Source organism: Fundulus heteroclitus, chromosome 5 (genome assembly GCF_011125445.2).
Source record: "Fundulus heteroclitus isolate FHET01 chromosome 5, MU-UCD_Fhet_4.1, whole genome shotgun sequence".
NCBI lineage: Eukaryota > Metazoa > Chordata > Actinopteri > Cyprinodontiformes > Fundulidae > Fundulus > Fundulus heteroclitus.
Genome location: NC_046365.1, coordinates 23,373,284 through 23,386,213, shown reverse-complemented (window position 1 = coordinate 23,386,213; position 12,930 = coordinate 23,373,284). Strand labels below are relative to the sequence as shown.

The 12,930-nt window shown below is 39.1% G+C and overlaps 1 protein-coding gene across 1 annotated transcript; it reads left to right on the top strand.

Moving 5' to 3' along the window:
- Positions 1–1,779: 1,779 nt before the first annotated feature.
- Positions 1,780–12,630, top strand: LOC105931461 (germ cell-specific gene 1-like protein). Its single transcript, XM_012870138.3, has 5 exons — positions 1,780–2,375; positions 3,633–3,680; positions 6,368–6,520; positions 6,692–6,803; positions 11,984–12,630. The coding sequence occupies exons 1-5, from the start codon at positions 2,099–2,101 to the stop codon at positions 12,276–12,278; spliced, it is 885 nt and encodes a 294-aa protein (XP_012725592.2). The 5' UTR covers positions 1,780–2,098; the 3' UTR covers positions 12,279–12,630.
- The last annotated feature ends 300 nt before the right edge of the window (positions 12,631–12,930 follow it).

The following is a 12,930-nucleotide window of genomic DNA, read 5'->3' as shown; positions in this document are numbered from 1 at the left end:
CCTGCTGAGTGTTACACCTGCTTTAGATTCATTTTCTTTAAGCCTTTCTCCTCCCTTATCCCCTCCTTATCTTCTCTCTCTGTCCTGCGTCTTCTCTGGTCTCAATGTAATTTTCCTTCGTTCCTGTCAGTTTGGGATTATGATGACGTTTCTATAGGCAAACACATCTGCCCTGGGATTAATTACCAAGGACTATTGTACTTCTGATTACATTCAGCTTGAAAGGACAGGGCGGTCAACCCCAGCATTGAGACGTTACGAGCTTTGGCTCCTTTAATATAAAATATAAAGATAAAAATGGCACATTGCCGACATGTATTTCGTATTTTTCCCACTCTAGATTTTTTTTTCTGTTTTTGGTTTTCCCCACATTTAAAAGTTTCAGATAATCAAACAAATATTTATTAAAGATAAAGATTCATAAAAGCAAATACAAAAATCTGTTTTCATGTGACAATTCATTATGGGAACAACACTTTCCAATCCAACCTGGCTCAATGTTATTTTTAATTTATTTATGTGCTTTACTGTTCAGGGACAATGAATAGTGAACAAATATATAGCAAACCAGAATTTTGGAACCCCAGTATCTGGCTGGCCTTTTAAAAATACATAGGTACAGGAAGAAGAAAAAACATTTCTACAAAAAAAGATCTAGTGCAGATATAACTGATAGCATGGAAATGGTCCCCGATGCATTCATACAAACCGGAAAACTCTATTAAAACTGAAAAAATCTAAAAATAGATGGGAAGTTCTCAAATGTTTATCCTGAAAATGTAATTTGTGCATGAATGATTTCATTCAATGTTGGTGAATGAATGTGAGTGAGTGTGTGTGTGTATGTGTGGGGGGTGGGGAGTGTGGGAGGGAGATTTTTGGGTTGGTACATTGACTGTGTAAATGTATTCTGTGCTGTGATTTATGTTGATTTAATAATAATAAAAAAAACTCTATTAAAAGAGAGCAAGATATTCAAAGTATATGGTCAATCATCATCCCCAAAATGTAGTGGCAGTATCATGCTGAGGGGATGCAGGGAGGCTGGTTATGGGAAAAAATAGTTGATCTTTAATTGATTGAAAAACATGAATGAAAGTGTGCTTAAGACTGCAAAAAGGTCTTTTTTTTTAAGGTTTACTGTCCAGCGGGACAACGAACATGAACCGGTTTTGGACAAAGCATATTCCTGTGTCAGAATGGCCCAGTCAAAGACCAGACCCAAACTGATTTGGCAATCTATGGCAAGACTTGAGAATTGTTGCTTGCAAAAACCATTCAACATTTTGCTTCTTCTTCGTGATTATACACTACTCTTTGTTTCTCTTTCGCATGATATTTATGGAATACAAAAGTTCTTAGTTGTAACAGAGGCAAATTTGGAATACTTTCAGAAGTATTAATACTGATGCGAAGCACTGAAAATGTGTGTGTGTTTGTGTGTGTGTGTGTGGGGGGGGGGGGAATAAACCTAGACATGGATTTGAAAAAACTGCACATGTAGGACAAGAAGATGGGTGTGGAGATTATCTTTCTTCAGTCATTTAAGAAACTCTACATCAGGGTAATACAGTCGCGGGCTTAAATAAGTAGTAGATTTGATGAAATTGTAACACAAATCAATTGGAGAATCTTTTTCTTAGTCTTTAAATTAACAACATTCATAAAAAAAAATGTCTTGTGAAGTGAGCCACATGGCCATATTCTCGCTGCGATAATCGCCTACATTTGGCAAGCTGTTTGCCATAGCTGGAGGGAGAGGAAGGTCCTAATGACAGCGGCAGCCAGAGGAGGCGAGCATGAGGAGAAAATCCCAGAGTGGTGCAAACGGAGCATCAAATCCTCTGACAACGTGACGTCCGAGCAGGCTCGTGGTGAAGCGCGCGTGAATTAGATGGAAATGAGTCACTTTGCGTCCAGCCTGAGCTCCGCGTTGGAGACCTAGCGTTGTCTCTGGACAGCTTCTGGCAACTTCTCGGGCGTCCGATGGGACCGTCTCCTCACCCGGTGCGCTCTTCCGCCCGGCACCCATGAACTTCTGGGTGCCGCGCGCGCCGCTCACGCTGCTGCCGAGGCTCGTGCATCCCTCACGCGGACAATGAAGACGAGGACCCTCCTGTCGGTCAGCTTGAACTTCTTCGCCCTGTTCTTCGCCATCACTGCCTTCGTCACCACTTACTGGTGCGTGGGGACGCAGCGCGTGCCCAAGCCCAAATGCAGCAAGCTGCGGACGCACCAGTGCATAGACTACGGCGTGAACGAAACGGACCCCAACAAGGTGGTGTACAGCTGGGAGACCGGGGACGACAGGTTCCTGTTCCGACAGTTTCACACCGGCATCTGGTTCTCGTGCGAGGAGAACATCCACGATGAAAGTAGGTGTGTGTGCGTGCGGACGTGTGCATGTGGACGTTGAATAAATCAACCCCTGCAATTAGGAGCCAACTCATTTTTAATCTGGGGGGAAAAAAACAGGCTTGGGAATGGAAGCATGGGTAAAAGCACTTTTTAATTATCTTTTTGGCGAAGGGAAAATCACTTCAGAGCTCATACATTTGCACCTTCAGCCAAGTCATAATTCTACATATTTATCTACCTATTCATTCCTTCATCTTTGTCGTGAAATAATAGTATTTTAAGCTCCTTTTTTAGTTTGATAAAATTTCATATTTACTTATCTATTACGATTTGTCAATGTCGTTTATTATTTGTTAGGGTTAGACATTGGAAAAACTCTTATTTCAGTTAAAGTTACGTATTATTCTAATTGTTTGCTGTTTTCCAAGCTATCACAAGTGCTCATGAGAACTTAAAACATTTTTGGAGCTTATTTTGCTTTTATGATGTCCCATTTTACTTATTTAATTAGTTATATATATGCTTTTATAGACCTGTAAAAAAAAAAAGCTTACTTAATAGCTAGAAAAATAATTCTAAAAGCGTGTGGCTTTTTAATGCCAGGCCAGAACGAAGCCGTTTCATGTCTTTACAGGCATGTTTTGGTCTGAACAGCTCAAGTTAATGAGGATTATGTAACTCAGGGCCTTGATGAGTTTTTCCTCAAAACAGCTGTTGCCGCCCTCCGCCTGTACCTGATTAAACAGTTCCACTCTCAGCAGATCCGGCGACATGCGAAGCCGGATTGATGACAGAAGGAATCCGCTCATATATAAATGTGCAGAAATCCGCCGTGTCAAAGGTCGCTTCTCTATCCTGTTTGTTGAACCGACACAGGGATGTCACAGCTTTTGACATCTGTGACTGGTTTTACACTGTCCGCTTTTTTTTTTCTTTCTTTTGGGGAGGGGGGGGATTGAGAAGCTCTACTAGAACACCATCTGGTGACATTGAATGGGAGGTCAGGAAAGGACCATCTCTGGCATATGTCTTATCTTCAACATGAAGTTTAGTCATTGCTGAACTTGTGAACTTAGATTTCAATCCACACCCCCCTTAAGAATTTAACTAGGTCACACTCTTGCCGAACCCACCTGGACTGAAACCAGGAGTTAGCAGGATTAAAGACTTAACCAAAAGTTATGATGTTTTGTTGTTTTGGAATGGTTTTCTGTAGAATATCCTCACTTTCCACACAGGGCTGTCATGACAGTATGTTTTCTTCTGCCTTGAAGGTGAAAGATGCCGAAGTTTCATCGATTTAGCTCCTGCATCAGAGAAAGGTGACTATTTTCTTGTGCTATGAAAATTTATTTTTACCCTTGCAGATTCCCTTCTGTTTTTATTTTAGATTTTTTTTTCCTTTTTGTGTCACAAGTGTTTCATATTGTCAAACAAGAGTTTACATCAGACATCGATAACCCACGTACAATAATTAGAAAATGCTTCAAGTGATGACTTTATTTATTAAGGGAGTAAAGCTATCCAAACCATCCCGACCGTGTGTGGAAAAAGTAATCGCCTCCCTTGTTAAACGATGAGTAAACCGTGATCAAGAATATTTATTTTGTTTAGTTTCACCAGTCACACTCACAACTTGTTTACTGTCAGACCTGCAGAATAAAATAGAATCCCTTAAGAGTCTCTGACATCATAGGATAATAAATCATCACTATTTGAGCAGCCTGTGGGACTCAAACAAAGAAACTTGCAGCCTTCCCAGGATGCAAGCACCCCAACACTAACCACCTGACCACCAATTCTCTGCAGTAGGCTAAAAGATCTAAAAAAAAAAAAAAATTTGCCTCAGTTAAAAACAAAGCCCCATCAACAGTAGATAAGAAACAAATTAATAGACATCCTTCAGTCAGGGTAGGATTTTTTCGGCGTTCTAGGGACCCCACTTCACCACAGTGAAGCCGACATCAACTAATGGAGAAAACATGGAACAATGGTAAACCTTTGCAGGAGTGGTCGGCCAACCAAAATTACTCAGCGAGCGCTTCAAAGACTCATCTAGGAGGTCACAGAAGAGCCCAGAGCAACATTTCAAGCTCTGCAGATCTCAACTTCCTTAGTTAAGGTTAGAGTTCCTGATTTAGCAGTACGAAAGAGACTGGGCAAATGTGGCATCTATAGAGGGACATTTCCCAGAAAACATTGTGATAATCTCCAAGATTTAGGAGATGAGTATTCTGTCTACTGACGACTGCACGACTGATGGTCGTGGGGTGAAAACCTGAATGAACTTGAATGAAAACTTGTGTCAGATAAAAAAAAAAGTCATATATGCTTGTGAAATGAGGATTCAGCGATAATACTGAGCATTATGTAAAGATGGAAGAAGGCTCTTAGCAGTTGAGATGGATTATTTAAACAAAATCTGAGTTTACAGGCCATATTTGATCTATAAGCCTTTAAATAAAACCTGTTAATTTTTCCTAATAACATTGTTTTCCTTACTCATGTTGTTGTCATCGGTTGCTGATTGATGTCACTGTTAATGATGGAAAAACATGTCTGCTACATATGTATTTCATATAAGGTAAGGTTAAAGGGCCATCTGGAGCAAATTGTGAAAAGTGTGGGCCGTGATATTTTCTCTATTTTTCTCATTTTATCCAGACATTAACCCAGTTTTGATAATAATAAATACATTTCCTCTGACTTTATGTTTCAGTTCCAACTATTTACCCCTGATGGCAGCAGTTATGATCTGAATGATGCCATTCAATTAAAGTTTTGATTATAGAAGCATGTCACACTTAGGCTATAAAGCTGAACAGCACAGTATATCAAATTGCAACTGTAATTGCAGTATCATTCTGAGCAACATCACAATCAGAAATACTCCTTGAATGCAATATTGGACTAGATGTTATACTATTAGTGGTCAGTGTCAATAATACATTTCTCCTTTTCGGTAGACTTGCCACATATACACTAAAAAAGGTCCCACCTTTTCCAGTGTGCATGTGGGTTAATTGCACTCAATTTAAATCATCAAAATATTTATAGAAAGGAAAAACTAAATTGAAAAATACTTGTTGCTAACTTTTATTCAACAAGTTATTAAACTTTTTCCATACGTTTCTCCCTTCCTTTTAATCCTCTTCACCTTGTAGGTGTCTTGTTCCTCTCCCAAACTGGTGTATCTTTGCAGAGCTGATATAAGATTGCATGGGGCCTTGAGCGGAATTTGATTTGGGTCCCTGTGCCTGTAAAGAACATTGCCAGCACTAACAGCGATTTAATACAGATGTAGTTTAATCTGCAGGCGGGGGCCAAATTTAATTGGCTGACCATGGAGAATTGGTTATCGTTTGCTTAGATGTATTTGTGAACAAATCGAGCTCAAACAAAGAAAAGATCATAGCCTTAATTTATAATTATATAAAGTATAAACACAATAATCAGTGAAAATTATGTCAAATCCTTTGAATCTTAAATAAAAAATTAATTATTTGAAACATTTATCTATGCTTAATCCATCAAATGAAATGTGTTTGTATTCTTATTATTAATATGAAAAACATTTATAGCCTGTGTTTTAAAAAAAAAACAGCACTGATGGCAGGCCCTAGGGCCTAGATGGTTTGGTGCCCCAGGCAGCACTTTAGGGCCGTGGGTCCGCTCTGTTTTAACTTGCATGAAATAATTACAAGATTTTGGCTTCTTATTTTCAAAGTAGGCAAGGCAAGGCAAGTTTATTTATATAGCACTCTTCAGTCACAAGAGTAGCACAAGCATTACATTTCTTGAGCAAACTGAGATAATATTCTAATCTTGTGGTGCCCAAAAGCAGATTATATTTTTGAGATCCCACAAACAGCTGAAAAAAAAGACTTGCAGTCAACTTATACAGCTTCCAAATCGGTAGAGTGGTGGTCTTAATGTTTGATGTTCTGCTTCCTGTTTAATAGTAAAACATTTGACATAATTTGACCGACTGCTTATACAATTTTTGCAGGGATGCTGTGGCTGTCTGTGGTGTCTGAGATGTTGTATATTTTGCTGCTGATGGTGGGCTTCAGCCTCATGTGTATGGAGTTGGTCCACTCCAGCAACGTCATCGATGGGCTCAAGCTCAATGCCTTTGCTGCTGTCTTCACAGTACTCTCAGGTAGTCTCCACTTGTTTAAGTTGAATTAATTTGTAAAACACTATATTGAAGCTTTGACTTTGTTTTCTGCTTTCTGGAAACAAACCGTCCCATGTCTGTTCTGTTACATTTTTTTGACTGTGACACAAACCGGAAGGTGCAACACTGACTCTACTGTTTATTTGGTCTCAGGTCTTCTTGGCATGGTGGCTCATGTGATGTACACGCAGGTCTTCCAGGTCACCGTCAGTCATGGTCCACCGGACTGGAGGCCCTACAACTGGGATTATGGGTGGTCTTTCTGGTAGGACTCTACAGATTCATGCCAAAAAACGAAGAGTTTTGATTTTGAGGTTTTGGCAAGGGAAATCTAAACAAGATGTCTCATGTTATAGTTGGATTAAGCTTTGGCGTCTGAAGCCTTACTGCAGACGTAATTACATACCTGGATAATATATCTTCTACTGTACTTAAGCAGTGTGTTAAAAAGTGTCTTAAAGTGTTATTGACATTTATTTGACATGTGTGCAATACAGTTGAAAACAGACATTTACACATGTTGTATAAAAAGAGACATAACCTTTGTCTGACTTTAAATTCGACTTTAAATTACTAAAGTTTTCCTGCTTTACATCATTTGGATTCTCTCATGATCTGTGGGAGTTTTTTGGTTTTCAGAATCTCTCGTGTTTGCACTTGGAATATTTTGGATTGTTTATTATTTTCTTTCTTTGTGTGTGTGTGTGTGTGTGTGTTTTTTCTTGGTCACCTTCCTTTACTTTTATTTGTAGTTTCTCCCCAAGGTCTTCTGAATTTCTGTGATTATTGACACATTTTTTTTTCATGTCACTAATCACACCTCCATAGTATTTAAAGTGTAACTCACCCGCTGTAAAAGAATAAGCCCACTCCCCAGATAAATTTTGAAAAACCCTGAGTGGCATACCCTAAGTTTAGGGAACGTGGAACGTTCAAAGCAGAACGTAAACACTATCGCTCAATGATCCCAATGCTCGCAATTCCAACTCCTGAGTCTGATTCGCTACAGGCCATGTGTCTGACGGAGATGCTTTTATACTGACACGCAGGGCTATGATTACGAAAGCATCTACCAGTTGAACCAATGTGAAAATTCTACTGCAGTAGCCACTGTTCAACCTTAAGAGGGCAGCACTAAGACAGTTTTAAGACAAGTATTGCAGAACTAAACAAGTTCATATAAAAATGTAAAAAATGTGCAATAACATTAACGTAGCACCCTTAGGCCCAGTTCTCTGCAAGAAACGTTTTTTTGGGGGGTGAGTTACTATTTAAGATCCTTGATTTTCTTTGTTTACTGCTCCTGTTACTCTTTAACCTGATCAGCCAGCTAGATAATGTGTAGCACTCTATGTTCCCGCACATTATCAATCTAGGTCTGCTTCTATCCAGTGCATTTGGGAAAGTCCCGCCTTAAACCACAATACTGCGACGTCATTGGCCCAAACTGTTTTTGGTTCAGACACAAACCGAAGCCGGTACAGTAAAAGATGGATTCTCATGTGTTTGTGAACACAGAAATATCTTAGGAATCATCTTGCAGGCAAGGTTAGTTACTTTCACCCTGACTACAAGTTCTGTTTTCCTTGTTTCTCTTCAGTAAATTTGATCATGTCTGAGATTAGCAAAGCACCCAAGTGCAAAGACTTACCATGGTAAAAAAGTTCTTCCATAATAAGCAATAAGGAGAACTTAGAGGGGAATCACAGGAAGAGAAGAACTCGGAGCACTTCAACAGAAGAAACCAGTAAAGTACAATAACAACCGGTCATCTTATAAACTGAGGGAAGACTGGAGAATAACGTTGGATGCAGATGAGTTAATCAGGGGATTAGGAAGAGCAAACAGGCAGACAGGGAGGGTGTATAATTAACACATAGGAAGCAGAACTAGATAAAAAGGAACTACAAACCAAGGGGAAAAGACACCCATAAGAAATTAATCTAAATGCCCCAAAACAGAGCAATAATGAACACAGAGCAAAATAAAATGAATGTGGCAGGTCATTTTAAACAACAATAAAGAACTCAGATGTGAGCCAAACAGACACAAATTAAAATCCAAACACCAAATGATCATATCAAGTCTCTTTATTTTATTATCAAAAGTCCTTTTTTGCGTCACTCCGTCTGCCATTAGCCCACGTTTGGGCTCTCTACAAACATCAATTATGAAAGGATCACCAAAAATATTTTTCATTTAAATGCAGTTAAGAGTGAGAGATATCCTTTGTTGCCATTTTCTACAGAATCATAAGTTTACTTAAATGTCCTTAGCATTTAGTACAATTAGCTTGTAAAACGGTCATGTTTAAGTACACAAAGCTTTTCACAGTATTTAGCTTGAAATTTGAAGCCTTGCCAGCCAGACTGACTTACGCTGTAAACTTACTTACGCAGAAACAGGGTAGAACCAGAGAACTACGGATGTGATGCAAACTGCAAGCAACACACTCTTTTTTAGCTCTTAGAGCAGCCAGCTTTTAAAGGTATATCCAGCTCATTCAGGACATAATAGAGGGCATCATTAAAACATTGCTCCGTTACGGCCACAGTCTTGACTGTTATTGTTACATAAAAGCACTGCTGCATTATGGGTAAATAGTGACGCGTCATAAGCTTCCACCTCCTTTTGACGGAATTGGTCTAACCGAATCAGGATTGTAACGATCGTCATTAAGGCAAAAAAACTTCAGTTTTTGTTACTTTTGGAGTTCTGGCATCTTACTCAGAGTAGCCTTTCAGCCAGAGTCAATAAAATACTTTTTTCAGGATGGTTAGTGATATTCTCTTCCAAGCTTCAGCTATCATCTTCATAAGGTCGTTAAAACGCACATTTTACACTGAAAAGAATTCATATAAGGGACATATTGTGAAGGAGTCTATAAAAGCTTACTTCATCACGGTTGTTTCATATTGTTGAACAACAAATTATCCAAACTGACCAAAAACATGAAAAGTTTAGTCTGATTATATTTCAGAAAAAAAGAGGGGGGAAGGATCTGTGTTTTTCAAATGCAGTGTATGGTATGTAACTGTCAACTGGTTATACTACTTCACCACTCAATGGCACCCCAGGACATCTCTTATGTCAATAGCCTAATGTCACACTGAAAACTGTTAATTTCTCATATCATGTGACAAGTCTAGAACGGAGACCACTTTTTGGTTATTCTCTTTTGAAGGTCTGGGGTCTAGGGATCTGTTTTACCCTCTTCACTCCTTGGCTTAGCCCTCAGCTTTTCTATATGATTTAGGTCCGGGGACAGTGATAACAGTGGGAGAATGCTAATTTTGTGCTTGATGAACATCTCTGAATTGAGCATTTTAAAACTGCAGTTTTAAAATGTACTTATTTATATGACTCAATAACCCATTTTCATTTGTGCTACAGCTATCAGCCTCCCAAGAATGACTTTAAAGTCAATAATTCAATCAATCTCACTGATTACAACAAATCTAATAAGTCTTTGCTGATCAGTGAAGTTCATTTTATCTGAAGATATGCATTAAATAAATGCATTTTGACAATGACGGTGATTTATAAACTTTATTTTAATTTATTTTTTAAATAAACCAACATAAAAAATCTTACTAAGGATTATAGCACAAAGCATGTGAAATGGCACGTCTAATATTAATCAATGCTTGACTAAAATCAAAATAAGTCTAGACTATATTGAAATAAAGATTAATGATGAAGATCACAAATAAGTAATTGTAAAGTACACGCTGCATCTTAGCTGGGAATGAGAATGGAGGTCTTTTCTGTTAGAATTAAGCTAATTAATATCCTGCAACTTATTAGGTGTCAGTGTAATTCTCAAGATGCAAGAGCATATTATTTGTGGTGGTCTGATTATGAGTTCTGTCAATTTTATTCTAAAGAGCAACGAGGAAAGTTTCTGCTCCACTGTACTTTTTGACTTGGACTGCCTCTGCGGCTTAAATCGACATCTGGGCGCTGCACAGCCAGTGTCAGTCAGCCAACCAGTTTCACTTTCAGGATATTGCAATACTCTCTCATATGCTGGGCTTAGAACGATTTTGAAGATTTAGACACGCAGCTGGGATAAGTTGAAAAAATAAAATGGCGTCTAGCCAAAATGTACATAAAAAGAAAAAAACTTTGACTAGCGTAAAATGGTAAATAGACACACCAGCTAAAGTCCACAAGTTGACCGATTGTGGTCGACTTGGTCAGGTACAGCTTCTGGACCTGACCAGAAAATGTCTCCTCAGCTCGGTTCTGAGTAACACACTTCCTGCCAGGCTGTCCAACATGTTGTCCAACATCAGTGTCTGACCTGACAAATAGTCATCTGAGAAAATGTGCAAAAGTTTCTATAAATACACTCCTAAACCCTGAGAAAAGCATTCCCCAAAGAGCTTAAGCTGTTGCATGCAGCTGAGTAAGCTAAAAGCCTCTTTCAGTAGCCACTGCAGTTTGCTTAGCTTAGCAGTTTACCTGGGTTGGAGTTGAAGACGGCATCATCCACCTGCTTCAACAAATCCACTGTAAAGATTAAGAATATTATTGGATTTCCCTTATGCATTTAACAAAATTCAGCCTGATTTGGTCAGAAACTCTACAACAGTGGTTCCCAACCCTAATCCTTTGGGAACCACGGTCCTGTATGTCTTAGATGGTTCCCAGTGTTAGGAACCACTGTTCTAGCAGCCACTGGTGGATGCTTCAACAATCATCTGGATGAATGAATATTTGATCCAGGTTGTCAGACGAGACCCAGGATGTGTGCCTGACCAGGTCATCAGCAGCACAGGAGCCCCACAGGGGGCCTTACTGTCAACATAGTAGCTTAAAGAAAATAATGTAGGTACCTTGTAACAGTTTGGAATTTCTGGATAACATCATCGTTATAAGAGACTAATAGATGGTTTTGAAAAAAAGTAAACGCTTTTCCATGGGTTTAGGTAGAAATTAAAATTTTTCTAAAGCTACCAGCTGGTCAGCTACATACTGTAAGCCTAAAAGCAGAGAGTCAATATCAGATCTACTACCTGACTTACCAGAGGCCTGGAGGTGCTTTATTTATTCACCCTTGGGTTTTATAGCTGAAAAGCTCAATTTTCATCTGATTACAACTTTCTGGATGTAAGATAGATTGCCACCAGTGATTTGTTTATAACCTTTTGTTTCCAAAGATGGGATTTTTCCCCCTATTGATTAAATATGCTCAATTAAAGATGCAATTTTCTAAAAAAAAAAAAAAATCAGTAATAAATTATATTGCTGCAATACAGATGTATCTTTTATCTTTTTTTTTTAATCTTTTTCTGTGCTTATTTGGGATTGTAATAGGTGTGACACTCATCTTCCTGTGTCACACCTATTACATTTTTTTTTTATGTGGTTTCACCTCTCTCACAGCAGAATAATAACATGCTAAAAAAAACTAAAAACTGTCTTCCTTTTTTTTATCAGCTTGGCATGGGCGTCTTTCACCTGCTGTATGGGCGCCTCAGTCACCACCCTCAACTCCTACACGAAGACTGTTATCGAGTTCAGGCACAAGCGCAAGACCTTCGAGCAGACCATCCGGGAGGAGAACGCACGGGAGGCGTACGGATACTACAGGGACAACTCCTTGCACTCCATCTCTAAATCTGTGGACATTTACTCCGCTCAGTCCCTGAAAAGCGGCAGGAGGACTCCCATACCTGCCGCCTCATTGGACTTTTGTGACTATGCTGCATCTCTCGGTGAAGAACAGTGCTGAGACGTCTTTTTCTGTGTTCACCTGTGAGATTTGCAGCTTTGCTCCATCTTATGCTCTTCAACACTGCCTTAACTGAAACAGGTCAGGGAGCTTCAAGTCACACTTGTTTGAGGTTGGGGAGTCTGCAAAGGAACTGGGGGTAGGGGGGGGATTCCCATGAGGTCGATGGATGACAGTGTATCTTTTTTGTGTGTGTAACTGAAGACAATGTAAAATTAAAGGAAATGTTGAGTTCACCTGTATAAACAGAGTGAGTGCCTCTCAGTTTCTCACAGCCTTCAACTTGAACCAGTTTTAAAGACTGGTACAAATATTAGGCTTTTTTGTGCGATGAATAAAACCAAAAACTTTATTCCAGTTTGAATGTTCTCTAAATGCATGGATGGGTTCTCTTCAGGTACCCTGGCCCCTTCTGTCCAAAAAACGTTCCTGTTGGGTTCATTTTTAACCTAACAGATTTAATTAAAGTGTGTGTGAGGATGGTTGTCTGCCCTGTTAGTCTTTGTGCCGGACTGGCAACCTTTCATTTACAGCCAGCTGGAGGCACGCATGCAACTCGGCAAGAGTTAAGCAGATAATGAAAATAGAAGAAATTGGTGGATTTTCAATATTTAGCTAATAAAAGCTTGTTAAACTTTACTTTTTACATAAC